This window comes from Astatotilapia calliptera, chromosome 15 (assembly GCF_964374335.1).
Source record: "Astatotilapia calliptera chromosome 15, fAstCal68.1, whole genome shotgun sequence".
NCBI classification, from domain to species: Eukaryota; Metazoa; Chordata; class Actinopteri; order Cichliformes; family Cichlidae; genus Astatotilapia; species Astatotilapia calliptera.
This window is the reverse complement of record NC_137436.1, coordinates 36,627,141-36,647,797: the sequence shown is the minus strand read 5'-3', so window position 1 is coordinate 36,647,797 and position 20,657 is coordinate 36,627,141. Positions and strand designations below refer to the sequence as shown.

The 20,657-nt window shown below is 38.4% G+C and overlaps 1 protein-coding gene across 1 annotated transcript; it reads left to right on the top strand.

The window, feature by feature from the left end:
- The first annotated feature begins 1,979 nt into the window (after nucleotides 1-1,979).
- gipc3 (GIPC PDZ domain containing family, member 3) lies at nucleotides 1,980-20,655 on the top strand. The gene is made up of 6 exons (XM_080289628.1): nucleotides 1,980-2,560; nucleotides 5,421-5,606; nucleotides 6,036-6,216; nucleotides 14,351-14,460; nucleotides 15,309-15,387; nucleotides 19,181-20,655. Exons 1-6 carry the CDS (start codon nucleotides 2,267-2,269, stop codon nucleotides 19,330-19,332), a joined length of 1,002 nt encoding a protein of 333 aa, XP_080145754.1. The 5' UTR covers nucleotides 1,980-2,266; the 3' UTR covers nucleotides 19,333-20,655.
- The last annotated feature ends 2 nt before the right edge of the window (nucleotides 20,656-20,657 follow it).

The window sequence follows — 20,657 nt, the reverse complement described above, 5'->3', positions numbered from 1 at the left end:
AGAAACGTCATCTCTTAAAAGCTGACGGGCTGAATGGGAACATTTAATGTGCACCACTGCAAACATTTAAAAAAATACTTCCGTTAGCATTCATTTACCGGCTGTCCTTTAGTTTCATTTTTACTTCTGCATTATAGAATCTTATTTGCACGATTTTTGACTGCATGAAGTTACTGAAGTCTCAGTTTTACATGTAACAATGTGTATACGTTAGGCTGGGTGTTAAAGATAAAGATCCAGATTATCATGCAAGTCTGAGCAAGAGAAGAAAGTGAGCTGTCCTTTGCTTAGAGGACTATCTACTATCTGTTGCTAAATTAATGTGTTGCTAGAAAGATTTCTATTACCAAATTCTGGACTAAATACTCGAGAACACCGGAAAGGTTCGCAACATCTTGGAAGGAAGAAAAGGAATGAGCCATATGAAAAGAGTTTTGTCACTTTTAAGCATTGATAGCAAAGTATCAGCAAGTGCTTCCTCATTTATATAGCATTATTCATCCTTAGTATGACCTTTATAAACGTAGATAAATTACTATGACTATAATTTTAATTATGAATATTACTAGCAGTAATGCAGGAACAGTAATAGCTGTAAATGTTGTAATAGTAACAGATGGATAAATATATCTGTATTTAGAAATGACTCACATCCAGAGTCTCAATAAAGTTCTTGTAAAATCTTCTAACAAACACTGAAACTATGGATGTTTCCTTTACATTTTTTAGTTAGTTTTCCAAGTTCACAAAATAGTTTCTGTTGAAATTTTATTCATAAGTCTATTTTTAAATGTATTTAAGTAAAATGTTTTTTTCCAAATCCAGTTTTAATTTTTAGTTTGAATTTAGCTATAATAAACTTGCTAAGTAGTATAAACATCTCAAACATTATTTTAGTATGCAAACATTTATGCAGACAGAAGAAAGAACATTGGAAAGAACCACTGTTTGGAGGAAGTCACATTGGCAGGGACATACTGAGTTGCCCATTTGGAATTTCCATATCTGAAAGACAGATATTTTATTGTGTCCAGAGAAGGCAAATTTTTTTAAAAAAAATCCCTGATTTGCATCAGTAGTGCATCACACGGGATGAAGTGAGACAAGTAAAACTATGAGAGGCAGCTGATCACATGGGCACAATGTCATGGAAATATATTGAGTCATTTCACATAAGGCTGTTTGTTGTTTGAACGTCACCTGCCATTCCCCATAAATAATTAGTAGAACATCTTTTACATATTGCCCTGCCTGTTTTTCTCAGATTCGAATGAAAAAAAAAAAAAAAAAGCCCTTTCCAAGCTCGCCCTGGCTTTTGTTTCAGTCTACCCCATGTGCGAAGGGTAAGTTTTCATCCAGTGTTTACTGTTACTAGCTGAGCTTTTCAAGCACTTGATGAAAATTTCCTTTTTATTATTAACTGCATTAATCACTAATACTACACTTCCATCTCTCATGGGTATTATTTGTCCATTTACATTGCCATGAACAATATATGACCAGTGCTTGGAGTTTGATAATAAGATATACTGTAATACTCTTTATTTTAGTGTTTTTTAGTCATGTGTCAACACTTTCTAAGACACTAATTTAGATTGAGTTAATGAGTTAAACATCTATCTTTTGGCTTTAAGTGTAATCTTGTGTTGGTGTAACTTGTCTGTGGGGTCAGAAAGGTCACTGCATCACCAAGGATTTACCCCAGCAACAACCTCTTTCATTCAATAAGGCCAGCGAACGGGGGCATCTTACAATGATATCATCTTACTGGTAACACTGGGATATTGTCTGTGGCCAACTCCCAGTGGCCCACTTTGGTAGTTATACAGAATTGCAGGTATGCAGGAAATCTTCACACTTAAGAAGGAGGTTTACATATTCTAGGACGTGCTTGTGTGACTTCTCTGGACTGATATAAGGATTAGAATGATAACCATATCACATATATGAACAAAAAACCCTTTGCTTGATATGTTTTTTGTGTGTTCGATATGCGTGAGCTCCCCAAGGCTCAGGTGTAACAAATACAAGCCTCAACTCAAAAGGTATTGGGTTTCTACCTGGTAGAGTCTGGCTGGCTTTTTTCAGCTTCTGTTACCAAGCTGCTCTCATCACTAATTTATGTTTTCTTTGCTGCAAAGCTTTGAGTGGCTGGTTGGTTGGATGGTTGGTCAGCTAAACGGTCGGGGAGGACAGTGTTTTTCTCTCTTTCTGAGCAGTGCACCACCAGGGCTTCTAGGGGAGGACCCAGCTTAAGTTGGGGCTGATGCAGACCGGAGAGGCTATGAGCCCGCAGGACTCCAAGGCAGCAGGGGCCGAGGCCACGGAGGAGCAGAAGGCCCAGAACCAGAGCCAGAGTCAGGGGTGTCCGGAGCCCACAGCGCCTCCGCTCCCTCCCCCTTCACCGCCACCAGCAGGGCCACCAGAATACCCCAGACCTAAGCTCATCTTCCACACCCAGCTGGCTCATGGGAGTCCCACAGGCCGTATTCATGGATTCACTAATGTCAAGGAGCTGTATGCCAAGATCGCAGAAGTGTTCAACATCTCCCCCTCAGAGGTACAACTACACTTGGCTATGGATGCAATAAAATAATAAAGTGACATGTTCAGTTGTGGAAACACATTTTTAAAAACAACCATTTGGTTGTTTTTTTTTAACCAGTAGAAATTCAGGACTATCAGGCTAGTTGTGAACAGGTGTTAGGTTTCCATTCTCTGCTTCTTCTTTTTTTTCCATGAAGCGCAACGATCATTTACTACTTACTGTCAGCCAGCATGTGTATTGGTTTGCACCTTGACCAGGACCAATAGCGGAAAGAAATAACCATATAAGGACTTCTTATTAGTTAACAAACATCTAACATGACAGGCTACAGTTATAGAGTCCTAAAAAAAACAAAACAACAACAACAGGAGGAAATAATTTTATTTTGAAAGGTGATTAACCCACAAAGTAGGGTAGACAAAAAGATATTGTGTGCTTAGTCACTCATAGGAATATAACACTGCGCCTGTTTTTATGAATAGAACTGAATACCTATTTTTTCTAACTGGAAAAGTAGTCATTCTCAGTAAATTCTAAAAGAAATATTTGACACATTAGATAGTTGTTAAAGCTCGCGTAGACTTAAAAACGTATTAGAGCACAGTCATGTAAAGTATCACAATTTGAGTAGATAATATAACTTACAGTATATATATTTTCTTTTCCCTCACAATAATTAATAGACAACTAAATAGCTCACTTGTAGCTTTGTAGATTACCAAATTGTTGCTTGCAATTAGGTTACAGAAGAATCTGCTCATAAAGCCTGTAATCCTTGAGTTGAGACCTTGACTGGGAACCTTTGGAAGGCCTGGATGGAGCAGTCTGTTACGGCCCTGAGTGCTAAACATGGTAAAAGGCAAATTATTTTAAGATGGCCATTTAGATTAAATTCAGCCAGAGCAGGTGTTAATAGACGCAACAAAGAAAGAGTAGGAGGAAACAGTAAAACAAAACAAAAAAACAACATAATTAATAAAGATATACACAAATGATTTGCACCAGTACACATATATAAACTGAAAAGACTTGAATGCAGCATTTGCTGCTATTTTTGCTTCATTCCATAGCTGATTGAACACACTTGGCAATAGAACATCACTCTTCAACTCTGGCCCTATCAGCTAGTTATCAGCTATAAAGGCCAACCATGAAGGCTTTCAGCATAACTGATAGATATAAACGTAAGATTAAGCCAAGGAGACCAAGTTACATTTCATAGTAAATGACCTTGACGTTCTTGTTGGGCACCCGCCAACCATGACTGTGACACATGCAATCACATGAAAAAACATGCTGCACGCAATGTTCAACCTTGTTAAAGTAACCTTTGACATGCAATATCTGTTTTAGAAGGAAACAATCAACTGATCCTCACTAACACAAAATATGCGATTACTTTAGATAAGTGTTAAAATCATTCCCTTAGTATAATTTTTACTTTATCTTTTTGTTCTATTTACATTGATTTACAATACTAATAATGTATAATGAAATACATTTACATAGTCTGATATTACAAACACAGCCCTGCAACTCAGAAGATCAAGCTGTAAAAAGTAACCTGTAGCTGTAGAATATATTGCAAACACTTCCCCATCTGAAGTTGTCAGCCATGTCATGTCACATCCAAGAATTCAGCAACAAATAAACATACAAACAACAACAAAAAGCTGCTTACTAAGTGAGGAAATAATACAGATTCATGAATTACCTTGCAACAAATACATCAACAAATACGTCTTTTTTTAATGTGAAATATATTTGGTCAGGGTAGACTGCAAAAGAACAAACACTCTCCCTGCTATACAGAGAGACTTTATGATTAAATGTTACTAGTTTATTTACTTTAACAACATGCACTGTATAACTGCCTAAAATCCAATTGCATGCAGACAGTGAAAAGTGTCCTTGACCTCAGATGGAATCAATAGCAATAGCATAGAGTTATTGTAAAGCCAGGTATCAGAGAAGACTTTGGACGACAGTAAGACGTTTGCCAAGGCAGTTATTATGAAAAAAGAAAAAAGTCAACGCAAGTTATCTCGAATGTCTGTTTATGAAAGAAAACTGAACTTTGACATCTGCTCGCACAGTTTGCGAAAGCTCAAGTTCTCAAATAACCATGGACAAGATATTCTACATTCAAAGGTTCAGTCACACAGTTTTAAACATACTCGTTTAAAACACAATTGTTTCAATGCATGGGTGACGTTAAAAAGGCGATCTTGAGAGCTTTTTTTTTTTTACAAAAGGATTTGGATCTGTAGTGTGAATCAGCAACAAGTATGGTTGTGTGATCTTGTAAAGCAGAAGGAAAAAACGTGTATTACTACTCAACCTGCATGTATGTTGTGGCTTAATAGTTTTGTATGAAGTTAATCATTCACCGCTGGATGTGCTGCAGATATCGCACTCATAGCTGAAAACAACATGACCACAAATTCAGCTAAGCTTATTATTTGGCTCTACTGCCCTCTGCTGTCTAATGTATGTACAGCACAGCTTGAGAAATTTCGATGCGGTCCATTTGCTTTTGTAATAAAACAAGAGGAAGTTAATGAAAGAACAAGAGAGGCTGCAGGGTTACAGTTTTATGGTCATGCATTCAGTGGCAATTAGATTTTAATACCAACAAATGTGCTTAAATCAGTCCAGTATTAGAAATAATAGAAATAATACTATTAACACATGCTTAATCTAACAAAGATCAGTCCCATAGCTTATTAATTTTTGTGAGTCTTTATACTGGCTACAGGCCTTGCTTGACTCACTTTTTCACTTTACTTTACCTAATATATATATATATATATATATATATATATATATATATATATATATATATATATATATATATATTCCTTCTCCTCAGATCCTGTTCTGCACTCTCAACTCTCATAAAGTGGACATGCAGAAACTACTGGGGGGACAGATTGGACTGGAGGACTTCATCTTTGCCCATGTAAGAGGGGAGACCAAAGAGGTGGAAGTGACAAAGACAGAAGATGCACTGGGTCTCACGATCACAGACAACGGGGCTGGCTATGCTTTCATCAAGGTGGATGAGAAGTTGTTGTTTTGGTTTTTTTTTTTACCAATTGCTGCAACATTTTGAGTTTTTTGTGATGATTAATAAGACAAACAGAGCAGAAACTCCACTCTTCAGCTGGTCATTGCTACCTTACAGTAAGAGGCCACAGAGGTGTTCGAAAAGATAAAACCAAGGACATTTTTAGGACGTCATTAAAGTTAGATAAATCCACTTTTCTGAGAAACTTTAACAATCTAACCAGAATAAAAGTCAAACAAATTAAAATCCAATTTCCTTTTTTTGGTCATATTGCAATAATAAAAATATGTCATTGTAAAATCTGTAATGATTACACTAGTTGTAATATGTCAATGCAATGTGCTTTCTCCCCCCCCAAAAAGCTGATAACTCACATCATAGTCATATACTGTATTTAGTCAAATCTTTGTCTTTCAGAGGATAAAGGAAGGCAGCACCATCGACCAGCTGAAGACAGTATGTGTTGGAGATCACATCGAGGCCATAAATGACCAGAGCATTGTAGGGTGTCGGCACTACGAGGTTGCAAAGATGCTAAAAGAGCAACCGAGAGGCGTACCCTTCACTCTTCGACTTGTGGGACCCAAGAAAGCCTTTGGTAAGTAGAACATGGTGGATATTTGTTTTAATTTAATTGTAAATTTAGACTTTAATATGGGTGTTTTGACTTGAACTCGCTTAGAGCCTTAGATGACACTGGGTCTGCACACAAAAACTATTAAAATTCAGTAGTTTTAAAAATATTCATACTAAAAGTGTCAGTACTATTACTTCCTGGCCTTTGCATTCACTCACTGACCTACATTAAAGTTTATGTATAGTTATGTGATTCAGTAAGAACCAGCAGGGTTCCTGGTGCTAAAACAATGGGAAAAAACTGTGATTTATAGCATGGCATGGCTATTTAATATTGTAAGCACACCAACTTCCCCTGGTACAACAGCCCACAGAAAGTGGACACTAATAGCTTATTGCCACCCTGCCTGACATTGTCCTCAGCTGTTGATGGGGTTAGTACTCCTCAGATGTTTTTCATAACTCATCAGCAAAAACAGAAAGAGGATGCAGGGATATTTCACTGGCAGTCTGCCAGTGGGCCTTGAACTCCCGTTAAACTTTCCAGCCACAGTTAATTGACCGGTGTTACAGTAGTCAGCTGCAATGACCATGTGTGAAATATAAATTAAGAATGCAGACAAATATAAATGAATTCACTTTGTGTTCATAGACTGAGTCTATAATACTGCAGACAAATATAAACTAATAATGTTTTGCCTTCTCAGTTTTTATTTCTCTTTGTAAAACAACTGTCGTCTCACTTACTGAGTAAAATTTAATGCACATATCTAATAAAAAAAGGCTGTGAATGATTTTTACAGTTGTTGTTGTTAACCCTGGGGAACAATTAATCACAAATCTCAAAAAGGAATACTGGAAACACCATTTAGACAGGAACACGTGCATCACTTGCATGGAGGCAGACATTTATTTTTCTGTCCTTACGGACAGCACAACACTATCTGCAGTTATTGTAGTAGGGTCTCTACCTTACAAACTAAAGCACCTTGAGGTGACTACTGTTGTGCCTTGGTGATAAATGCATAACACTGAATTAATTGAATCCTTAATCTGTTAAAGGTCTAGAGTATATTTCACCAAAACCGGGTGTTAGGTTGAAATTGTTAAATGTTGTCATTGTGTTACTTAAATTTGTAAGTCTTGGTTCAAACTGTATAATCAAAGACATTCCTTTGTTTCTAACCCCCTCCCCAGCCTGTTGAATGGTGGGGGAGGCTGTAGTGTTTTATTATAGGCACATCCTAGGTGAAGGTTCTGTTTTCTTGTTTAGTAAACTTCCTGCCTTTATGACCCTTTGGTGAGCAGGTGGTCACACAAATGCACACACTCACGGGCACCTACACACACACACACACACACACACACACACACACACACACACACACACACACACACACACACACACACACACACACACACACACACACACACACACACACATTCTCGCACATGCATACACACAAATACAAGGGCCCGACACACCACGGGGTTGTTACAATGGGTGTGGTGCCTGTGTAAACTGTAACTGTATTCAATAAAAAGGCTGCAAGGAAGGCTGTTTATTTGAAGTTGGCTAGGAAACAGGTGAGGAGCGTTCAGCTCTAAGAGCCTGGTTCTGACCAGCCTCCCTTGCTAGCAAGTAAAATCGATTGATTGCTATTCGTCTTACTTCGTTAAGTCTCTAAACCAGCGGGGCCTGTGGAAGCACAGACCCAACACCGGGCTCCATCCCTACCTAATCCTAAACCTAAAAGGGCTTCAGCTCTGTCCCAGGTCAGGGACAAGTTGCTGCTTCAAGTGGAGGACTAAGTATCTCAGGGTCTTGTTCACAAGTGAGGGGAGCGGGGAGGAGGAGATAGACAAGATAGACAAGCAACAGACAAACTGGTGCTGCAGCTGCAGTGATGGATGCTGTGCCAGTCTGTTGGTGAAAAGAAAACAGAGCATAAAAGCAAAACTCTTGATTTACCGGTCAATCTACGTCTGTACCCTCACCTAAGGTCATGAGTTTGGGTAGTGACTGAAAGAACAAGATCGCGGATACAAGTGGTGGAAATGAACTGGGTGGCCTGTCCCTTAGAGATTTGGTGGGGAGTTTGGTCATTCGGGAGGGGTTGAGAGTCAGGGGTGCTTCCAGAATTTTTTCATAGGGGTAGCAATATGGGGACCACTAAAAATATAACCCCCAAAACAGTTAATGTTTCAGCGCATAATGGGGTGTCTTCCTTTGTGTCGTGCTCATGTTTATTAAAATTATTACCACCATAGGACTATCTTACTAGGAGTGCCACTAGGGGGCCAGCAAATTTTGGGGGGTGGCCAGTGCCCCCTGGTTTCCCCTTAGTTGCACCCTTGTCCAGAAAGGAGCAAGTTGAGGTGGTTATAGCATCTGATAAGGATGCCTCCTGGGCGCCTCCTAGGTGAGGTGTTCTGGGCATGTCCCAACTGGAGGAGGTCCCAGCGGCACACCCAGGACATGCTGGACAGATTACATTACTTGGCTGGCCTGAGAAAACCTTGGTGTTCCCCGCACAAGCTGGAGGAGGTGGCCAGGGATAGGGAGGGCTGGGCTTCTCTGCTTAGACTGCTGCCCCCATGACCCGGCCTTGGATAAGCAGAAGAAAATGGATAGATGGATGGATGGCAGTGCGCTCATGAGAACAGCCTTCTGAGTTACATTCCTAACCCCCTTGTCTCAAAAATATATAGTCAGCTTGTCAACGTTATGTGGACTGAATTGTTGTGTGAGAATTGTTCTGTGGGATCTGTTGCAAAGTAACAGCAAAACGTTCGAGAAAAAATGGAAAAAAGGAGCAAATGTCTTCTAATAAAGAGAAACTGATAGCAGACTCACGGCACGGCAGACTGCCATCTGCCTGGATGGTCTGGGCTTGGAGATGGGAAGGGAGAAAAGAAGACATAAACCATGCTAACACAGCGATAAAGAGTGAAGGGCGGGAGAGAGAGAAAAGACATAGCAGCTCATTTTTCACACTCTTGCAGAGTCACTGCCAAAGAAATTAAGTAAAGTAAATGTTTGATCCAAATGTACATGTTGTGCTTTCACTGTTTTATAGAGCTCAAAAGGTACTTTTATTTACATTTCACTCAAATGTCTGCCAGGAAATAAAAAGAAGTGGTTAGCAGGTTCATCAGCTAATAGTGATTTGACAAGCCACCTTGTGCTGTATTTGCTTTTATGTCATGTTACAGTCTGACAAGCTTGTTTAAGCTGACATCAGCGGCACTGTGGTGCCTCTATGCTACACACATCAAATCTCTGTGCCTTTCAAACAGCAAAGGTCCTTAACAGCATGAAGTATCTCTTTATGAAAAATAGTTTACCTGTCAACAGTTCGGTGAGTTGTTGATTTATTGCATCCTCGTTACAATATATAGAGGAAACACCTTACTCTCCTTTCCTAAGTGAATCTGAGTGGTTTGGAGCCTCATTGTCCACCGCACGCTTATCAGACAGGAAACCAAATCCATGGTTAACTGGCTTACTTCCTGCAACAGATCGGTATCTCGTAACATGTTGTCACATCTCTGTTAACAGATATTCCAGTCATTTTGAGAATGCAATACACATCAAAATACTAGCATAGAATAAAGATGCATAATTATGATTGGAATGGATTACAACGTGGATTAGTTTGCTTTTGAAGCTGTCGTGTTATGTTGTTACTGTTTTGCAGCTATCTCTCATGGTCAATGAGGACATGACAATTTAGAACCCAAGCTGAGTGGCATCCCCATATCAAGCTCCTTTAATAAACCTGGCAACGTTCCAGTATATCACATTGTGCTTTCAGTCTCCACCTCTTTTGTATGTGTGTGTGAACTGTCACAGTGTGGTGTGACCCTCTGCATCACAGTGACAAGAGCAGAAACAAATCCCCTCATCTCACTGGGTAAATCTGTCAATCGCAAGTCTTTCTAGGTGTGTTGGCAACTAAATGACTTGATTTAAAAATGAAAACATGCTGCCAAATGGCATTTTGATGGATTCGATTGAAAGTAAGATGATAAAGTATACTCGAATCCTAAAATTGTAACACATGTTGGTTCTCATACTCACACACATAGAGTTTAAAGCTAAAGTTGTTTTTTGTTTTTGTGTGCATCATGAAGGTTTACTCAGTATTTGCAGAGTCTGTGGCTGGAGCTGCTGTATTACAAGGACAAAAAGTCACATAAAGTTCAGCTCCAATCAAGATGTGTCATATTTATCAATCATGTTTGACTCGCAGCAGGACAAAGATGCTACATACAGTAGTTGCTTCTGGAGTATCAGTTGTTTATACTGTTAGCATGACATAGCTGATGCTGATCTCTGACTTTACCCCTGAACTGTTATTTTCTCTTAGAAATTATTGAAATAACCAGATATGCATTTTAATGCAGACCTCAGGAGACATGGGCTCAAATGATTTCTCTGGGAAGTATTTAAGCATTGAGTTTAGTGTGTTAGTAGTGACCCTCAAGTGATCTGTTTTTCACATAGGGACAGGTAAGTTTGGATAGGTATTTTCCCCTATTACCTTCTAATAAGTAAAATAATTTAAAAGCACAATTTTGTAATTTTGATTGCGATCTGAAACATTTACAGTTTTTCTCAGTCGCTTTGGTGCTTTTCTCAGATCAAAATGAAAAATGAAAAGATCAAAATCTCAAAACCGTTAGTGCAACCTCCACAACATTGAGTAATTTGTGCACATCATAGTAGCAATTTCTCCTTCCTCTGAACAAATTGCAAATGCTCTTGGACACGTTTGAGTTGCTTTCATACAGTTTTCTGCCATCGACCACATTATCATTTGCTTATGTCATGTCAGTCAAAATAAACTATACTTTTGGATGCTAAATAGTCGTTCCCAATAAAACCAATAGTCTTTATTTCACTGCTTGAGTCATTACATTCAAAATTGGTGAATTAGTTTTCAGATGCTGTCAAAAAAATGTTATACCTTTTTTCCATTATTTTTTCCTGTCCCTGAAATTGAACAATTTCTCTCATGCCATAGTCCCTGAGAATGAGAGGGGTGGAGGTCAACTCAACAAGTATGTTGTTGTGTGGGATAATGTGCCTTTTCACTACTCACATCTGGTCAGACAGCGGTTTGCAGCACATGACAGAATGCCTGTTGAATATCTCCCTCCCTACTCCCCATTCCTTAATCCGATAGAGGAGTTTTTGTCTGCCTGGAGGTGGAAGGTTTGTGACCAGCATTCACAAATGGCCCTGCTAGCAGCCATGGATGCAGTATCTGTTGTGATGTAGATGGGAATATGTGGCCAGACAGACAGGAACGTCTGAATGTGCCAGAATGATTTACGTATGTTCATTTACAATATATACTGTTATATTGTTCACATTTGTGCACAGCTCTACCAAAAAGGGTGTTTCTCATGTTTATTCTAAATATGCGACTGTTGAGTATTTTTCTTTTGCACAATGTTGTAGAATTACAAACATCCTACACAGTAAAAATGTGAAACATACGTATTCAGTGTCTTGTACTCACTTACTTCCATAACTACAGGAATGTCTAACTCTACTGTAGATTTGATTGTACATGGCTGTGCAAAAAGTGTATAATGCTGTCTTGAGCATTTTCAGGTAGTGTCACCGAGTTCTGACCTTTTTTTTTGCATTGGAAGACAATGAGAGAATACTGTACACTGTCATAATGAAAACATGACAAAGCCATTTGATTATCTTGTTCATCAAGATGGTTCAAGACTTCTCATTTTGATGACACTGACAGTTTCATTGACATGAATACTTGTTTTTGAGGAATGGATTATTGATTTTGAGCAAGTGACCTGCTTTTGCAGGTTATCCACTAGGTTTTGCAGCTTGCACTAGTTGTTTTGAGAAATACACTAACTGCTGTGCAAATGTTAATAGTGATCAGAGATGGGCAGTAACGCGTTACTTGTAACGTGTTACTGTAATCCGATTACTTTTTTCAAGTAACGAGTAAAGTAAGGGATTACTATTGCAAAAACGGTAATTAGATTACTGCTACTTTCCCGTAGGAACGCTGCGTTACTGCGTTACTAAAACCGTGATTTTTTCGCGAGAACTCTCATGACAGTGACGTAAGCGAGTGCGACGTTCGTGACAACAGCTGTGTGCAGATCAACAATGGATCACATATCGACTGTGGGAGAGAGTATGAGCATGCAGCGTTTAAAGCGTGGAAGTACTGAACTTACTTTGAGTTTAATTCCATAAAAAGTGACAAAAACATTAGCGTCCATCGTGCGTGGGAAGAAAACTTCTTTTTGCAGCGAAAAAAACCCCTAAACTTCCAAGCAAGCACCGAGTGCGCAACGACGTAATGGGAAATTCACAGAGAAACTCGCGGATTCTACCACTGACTGCTGCGGCACACCTGCACCAGGGTAAACCTCCGTCTACGCCGCTCCTGCTTTACAGGTGAAAATAGAGCAACAGGACCGCTAGTCTTTGATTTTATTTATTTTCTGCTGTGTTTTACTTGCATCTATTTGAAAGAGTGAGTGTAACAAAAAAAAAAATAATTATGTGCTGGAATGTGCAGAAAATAGGTTTAAATATTAAACAAATTTCTTCCAGTCAGAGAATGTTGCATATAATTAAATTTTTGCTTGATGCATAAAGTTAAAAGGTTAAAACTAATAAAACAAGTTTTAAAAGGGGACCTTTCCATTTGATTACATTTTGTATGATGGATTATGCAGAAAAAGTAGAATTGGGCTGAAAGATCTATTGCTTTATCACCTATTCAGGTTGTAAATCGTGTTTTAAAAAAGTAACTAAGTAACTAAGTAATTAATTACTTTGAAAATAAGTAATCAGTAAAGTAACGGGATTACTTTTTGGGGGAAGTAATCAGTAATTAGTTACTGACTACTTTTTTCAAGTAACTTGACCAACACTGATAGTGATGTGAGAAAAGCACCAAAGTGACTGAGAAAAACTGTAAGTATGAGAAATAAACAAAAAAGACTAAGAAATCAGGAAGGCAGGAAATTTAAAGTCCATGAATTTGTCTACTTCTCCAACAACTTTCCATAGTTGGAAATATTTGCAGAAAAACTCTTGTGTTTCAGCTCAGGTACCTTTTAATATTTTTAATCTTAAATCTCTTACTTTAGGAAAAGTCATTAAATTTCAGGCTAAAAAAAAATGAAAGAAATATTTTCTGCATTTTTAATGCTATCCAATGTCAAAATGGGTCAAATGTGACCTGAACAATATGTAAAGGTTAAATATGTTTAATTTTTTTTAAACAAAAGTATAAAAAAACACACTGACACTGACTTAATTCCAATTTTCTGTCAGTTATGGAGTCCCCAGTTCATCAACACTTTGCTATTAAAAAACAAACAAACTATATTCTGTAAAAATCAACAGACGAGGGTTATTTGAATGTAATTTTCTTTGTATGTGTGTTAGTGTTTCATTTATATTTCCATGAAATGATTGAAAACCATCATTAATCAGATCTGAACATTTTAGAATATCTCTCATAGGTTCAGGGCAGCATTTCGGTAAGATGAACACAGAATAATCAAGAATGTGTTGTTGTTTAAAATAAAATGGGGCTCAAAATTGCCCCACTGAGGGTTAAAGATATGCACAGCAATGCAGAGACAAATAAAAATACAAATCCATTTGAATTCACAGATGCCGGCAATGTTGCTTTTCAATTACTGTACAGTGCACAGATTATAATGATGCAGGTCTTAGCAAATGATTTGGGGTGAACGTTTTTAACACAAACACATTCATCAACTCAACAGCCAACAGTGACACTGGAAATACATTAGACAAGAACCTGCTAAAGATATCACACAAACAAGACTGACTCCAGCACAGTGGGCTAGAGTTCTTTTAGATTTTCACAGGATGCGATATCACTTCCAAATAAGGAATGGAAATCTTTAAGCATCGTTATAGTTGTCTTTCTTTTCCAAAAAACTGTGTTGACAGTGATGTGTTGGAAGGAACACATCAGCCTCTTGGGAAAAAAATCGAAGAATATATTCATAGTTTGCAAGAAGAAAAAAATCAATGTTACACAATTAACATCATGCTACTTCTAACCAAATAAGCATTTGACGTTGATTAATGATTGTTGTTCTGCGTGTGTGGTTAGACATGATTGGAATGAGGACTAGAGCGCCAAAGTCTAATGAGGGCAAGATGGTGAATGGGAAGGAAACCCTGCGACTAAGGTCCAAGGGTTCTGCTACAGTTCAGGAAGTGGTGAGTTTTACGTCCTGCCGGACAATGACTGATTACATTTTCAGATGTTCTCAGTGTGCGTTTACACACACACAGAGCTCATATAGAGCATTTTAAATAAGTAACTGAACTGTTTGACTCCACTCACACACAAACAAGCAAACGAAACTCTTTCACAGGAAGTGATCTTTATAAAAAAAATTATCATTTCCTCCCACACAAGTGTTTAATGGTTGAACCACCGATCATTTTGTTGACTGCCTTTTTCTAATTATGTCTCATGGTTTTCACACACTTGACACAGAGCTATAGCACCATATTAGTGCTTTTTAGTAATATTTTAAATATGTGGGCTTTAGAGTTTCAGTTTTTCATCAAATAAACCCTGTGGCAGTCATAAGAGACTAGAAAAAGAAGAGAGAACTAGTTGTGCATGTCTACACTTACGTACATGTCTTTCATCTGTAGAGCACGAAATAAACAAGACTGAGTGTGATCAGATTATTTGAGTGAGCAGAGTGCTTCTTGTTTGATTTAATCAAAGTGTCTTAAATTAAGTCTTCTTTATTAGGTTGGAAAAAAAAATCTTGGAAATCATTTTCTTTATGCTGCATATTTTACATGATACTGAGCTGGAATGAGATCAAACAGAATATATAAACATATTTACATGATTTCATAATAAGGATAATTACTCTATGGATTTTTAACATTAAGGACTTCATCATCCATAGATGCTCATATAGCTTTATAACAGTAAATTAAAAACAAAGTCCCTGACAAAGGAGCAATCCATGCTGTCTTAGATCCTCTGCCACCATGTTTATCATAGTATTGCACACTTTTGTTCATATGTTTTATGCCAGCAGAATGAATTTGAAGAACGAGCCACCAAAAAAGTGGATGACCTGTTGGAGAGCTACATGGGCATCAGAGACTTGGAGCTGGGTAAGACTTGCCAATTAACATTTTTGTCCTTAAAATAAATGTAATCTTCACTAGTTGATAGGAAAGAGCTGCTAGCAAGGGGTTTCTGTTCAGCATTATTTGGTGAAATCTGATGCAAAGAGGCTTCTGCATCACACTGTTCTGATCACTCCTATTAGTAATTAGACTTGGGAAAATATGATGCAAATTGGAACCATGCAACTTTTGTCTTACTGGTGAAACCAACACATTTCAAAGGGAGTGACTTTTACTTTGATAAGATAAGATAAGATAAGATAAGATAAGATAAGATAAGATAAGACCTTATTGATCCCACGATGGGGAAATTTTTGCGCCACCTCAGCTCAGGTACAGATATCAGAAGGAAATACAAAAATACAAATAAGTACAATCAATGAAAAAAGTAAGATAATACACTACATACAATGGTAGCATACACAGTATGTGATTATGGATATGGTTGGAAATATGCAAGACATAAACTATATAGCTTGACATAACTATTGTACCACTATTATTCCTATGTATAGACATATACACACACACATGTACACACTAAATATACATATGTATACATATACATACATATATACCTGCACGTCCATACACACCGGTGACCGTGGATGTTCACAGTGTCCAGTGACTTATGACATTGTGATTGAGGAGTATTAGAGTCTAACTGCTGTTGGGATGAATGATCTGCGAAAGCGCTCCTTCCTGCAGCGAGGGTGTTTCAGTCTCTGACTAAAGGAGCTGCTCAGCCCACTCACATACTCATGCAGTGGGTGATGTGGGTTGTTCACGATGGATGTCAGCTTTACTAACATCCTCCTCTCGCCAACCACCTCCACACTCCAGGGGACATCCCAGCACGGAGCTAGACCTCCGCACCAGTTTGTCAATCCTGCTCCTGTCCCTGTCCGTGCATCCACTCCCCCAGTTATATGATAGTCTCTGTTTCCAGTATGAATCCTTCTGATCACTACTTGTTGACTAGTTAGCAGACAAGTCAGCATCTTCCATGCAAATGTGCTGGAAACAAAAGTAGCCACAGGTAAAGTTTTTGATGCTGGACCATGAGACTGCCAGCAACCACTTGGCAACCAGTTGTGGACTACAGGGAGTGCAGAATTATTAGGCAAGTTGTATTTTTGAGGAATAATTTTATTATTGAACAACAACCATGTTCTCAATGAACCCAAAAAACTCATTAATATCAAAGCTGAATGTTTTTGGAAGTAGTTTTTAGTTTGTTTTTAGTTTTAGCTATTTTAGGGGGATATCTGTGTGTGCAGGTGACTATTACTGTGCATAATTATTAGGCAACTTAACAAAAAACAAATATATACCCATTTCAATTATTTATTTTCACCAGTGACACCAATATAACATCTCCACATTCACAAATATACATTTCTGACATTCAAAAACAAAACAAAAACAAATCAGCGACCAATATAGCCACCTTTCTTTGCAAGGACACTCAAAAGCCTGCCATCCATGGATTCTGTCAGTGTTTTGATCTGTTCACCATCAACATTGCGTGCAGCAGCAACCACAGCCTCCCAGACACTGTTCAGAGAGGTGTACTGTTTTCCCTCCTTGTAAATCTCACATTTGATGATGGACCACAGGTTCTCAATGGGGTTCAGATCAGGTGAACAAGGAGGCCATGTCATTAGTTTTTCTTCTTTTATACCCTTTCTTGCCAGCCACGCTGTGGAGTACTTGGACGCGTGTGATGGAGCATTGTCCTGCATGAAAATCATGTTTTTCTTGAAGGATGCAGACTTCTTCCTGTACCACTGCTTGAAGAAGGTGTCTTCCAGAAACTGGCAGTAGGACTGGGAGTTGAGCTTGACTCCATCCTCAACCCGAAAAGGCCCCACAAGCTCATCTTTGATGATACCAGCCCAAACCAGTACTCCACCTCCACCTTGCTGGCATCTGAGTCGGACTGGAGCTCTCTGCCCTTTACCAATCCAGCCACGGGCCCATCCATCTGGCCCATCAAGACTCACTCTCATTTCATCAGTCCTTAAAACCTTAGAAAAATCAGTCTTGAGATATTTCTTGGCCCAGTCTTGACGTTTCAGCTTGTGTGTCTTGTTCAGTGGTGGTCGTCTTTCAGCCTTTCTTACCTTGGCCATGTCTCTGAATATTGCACACCTTGTGCTTTTGGGCACTCCAGTGATGTTGCAGCTCTGAAATATGGCCAAACTGGTGGCAAGTGGCATCGTGGCAGCTGCACGCTTGACTTTTCTCAGTTCATGGGCAGTTATTTTGCGCCTTGGTTTTTCCACACGCTTCTTGCGACCCTGTTGACTATTTTGAATGAAACGCTTGATTGTTCGATGATCATGCTTCAGAAGCTTTGCAATTTTGAGACTGCTGCATCCCTCTGCAAGATATCTCACTATTTTGACTTTTCTGAGCCTGTCAAGTCCTTCTTTTGACCCATTTTGCCAAAGGAAAGGACGTTGCCTAATAATTATGCACACCTGATATAGGGTGTTGATGTCATTAGACCACACCCCTTCTCATTACAGAGATGCACATCACCTAATATGCTTAATTGGTAGTAGGCTTTCGAGCCTATACAGCTTGGAGTAAGACAACATGCATGAAGAGGATGATGTGGACAAAATACTCATTTGCCTAATAATTCTGTACACCCTGTATACAGTTTTATTTAGCAACCAAGGGGTCACTGACCGGTCAATAGGTCTGTGTGAATGGGAAATTTACAATTAATTTCACAATGATTGTTAGCAACTCCTAGCAACCACTCATAACCGGTCAGGGAATACACAGTTTTCCTTAATGAATGGATGGTTGCTAACTGGCCTCTAGCCCTGTATCTAGCCCTGTATTAATGGGGCATGGGCAGGGAAGGATCGAGTCCCTGACAAATGTAGAAACATAAAGGAACAAGCCATCAGGAGTTTGTTTTTACTCTTCCCAGTAACTCAATGTAAACAATGTTTAACCATATTTATTGTTTAATTTGACACAATTTTGAAGGATTTAGAATTTGGTGCTTTTATGGAGGAGAAGAAAAATGACAAAAATATCTTGTCTAGATGTGCACATGTTCTCAGCTGAAGGACTTTGCTCAGTTGTCAGGGAGAGTTAATACTTGTCATTTCATGCTCAGCTGAGCAACCTAGAGCTAGAGATGGCCATAAAGGCTAAAAGCTCCTGAAAAGAAAAACATTAAGTGGACCTTTTTATTTAGTCAGGGTTAATAATGGTAGAAATTGGCAACATCACTTGCTTTCATCCTTACTAAATATCACAAGAACTGCACAAGGATGAATAATGAGCAAGAATTGCGTTGAGAAGTTGAGAGTGATAGGAAATTGCCCTTTCCCAGGCTCTCAAAGCCAGTGGCCTGATGTTGCATGAACCTCATCTAAAATAGGGCAATGATTTCTTACCCTGCTCTTCGCCCTGTTGTTTGCTTGGATCTCCTCCTAAAAAAATATGTTTAGTTTCTTTTTCTTTTCTTTTTTTGAGAAAACCTGCATTAAAAAAGGGATGATATTTCAACACACATCGACATTCATGAATACACATCATTCCAGAGACAAGCCAATACCCGTGTTACTGTCTGCTTTTGTAAAATTAAACAGAATTGCAGTCTGAGTGTTTCTTGAGAAAAATGCTTGCACATTTTGTTTTTTTTACTTGGTGCCCCACGGCTTAAAGATTACAAGGTTACACGAGAATAACTGTAGATAAGAATTAGTAAATTATATATGTACATTCCTGTGTCCCATTTTCTCTGCAGCAACCACCATTGTGGAAGCGGGCAAAGACAAGAAGAACCCCGATGACTTTGCCGAGGCACTGGATTCAGTTCTGGGGGATTTTGCATTCCCTGATGTTTTTTTGTTTGATGTATGGGGAGCTATTGGAGATGTCAAAAATGGCAGAATCTAGATGTTTGTTGTACACATATGAGAGAAGAAGAGCTCTGTTCTCTGGTATATCAAGCTGCAAAAAGGTAAAACGTAGAAGTGCGTAAATATTGCCTTCCAGTCCCTATATTCATTTTGAATCACTTGCAATCATGGCCGCACTGTGATATTGTTTGAGAAATGGAATGTTGCTAATTTGTGCATAACAGATTCTTAATGTTCTACTAAACTGGACTGTCAAATCTTTACAAGAAATACAATGCACAGTAATCTGCAGAGTAGTTTTTAATGCATTTGGCTAAATGAATAATCAGAAATTACTAATTCATCATCATTAGAAAGCTGTGATTGAATGTTTAATTAAAAAGAGATGCATTTAATAGAGGTCTTGACGTCTGCCACCAGGGTGCAACGGTATGTTATGAAACTGCAAGAGTTGGAATCAGCTGAGGAATCCAGAAAAAGCAGTTAGCACCAGTAAGTCTGTTTCACTTTGAAAGGAATTGCTGCGAAAACAGGAAAGAAACATTTACAGGACATTCAATCTTTCTCTCAGTTAATAACAACTAATATAAGGTAAATAAAAATGTGTGTTTTGGATTTTACCAAGTGTTCCAGAAAAAGGCATTGCAGCTTTAAATATTCTCAGTCTTGCAGTAGGTGACTGACCTGACTTGAACTTACAAAAAAAAGTAAAATAAAATAAAATAAAAAAATAATCAAAGCTGTCATCTAAAAACTGAATACCAGGGGAGCAATCTAAATGTTCCTGCTCTGCAATACCTGTAGATTCCCACATGTGGAAACTGCTGTCAAACTCCATATTCGAACCATAAGCACCCACAGTCAAAAAGAAATCAAAAAAATATTTTGGTGGATTCTTGTGCTTGTATGTAAACTCTTACTCTTAGTTTTCCTTAAAAAATGGAAAGAATTTCTTGTGGTTGTTGAGAAAAGGAAAATGTTACATATTCATTAACATTGTACCATGTTTCACTGAGGGAGCCTTCAGTCTGTTTAAAAAAAGAGAGAGAGCAAATATACTATAGCAGTTTGTTGCAGCATTTCATTATCACTGCTCTTAGTTTCAGTGTGTAGATCTCGCTTTGTGTTTCTGCATTGGTTAGTATATCCAGTAAAAAAAAGGAAGCATTAACTTAACACTGGAGTGGCATATTTTTTTCTGCCTTACCATTTTGCATACATAAGTAAAAAACCGAATGGCTAAATTTAAATGGTTTGACCTATTACATGGTTTGAGCAATATCAGTACTCTTCTTTGTGTTGCTACTTGACTGCATTTCTGTATGGGAAGTAAAATGGTTAAATATTTAACAGCAACAAATA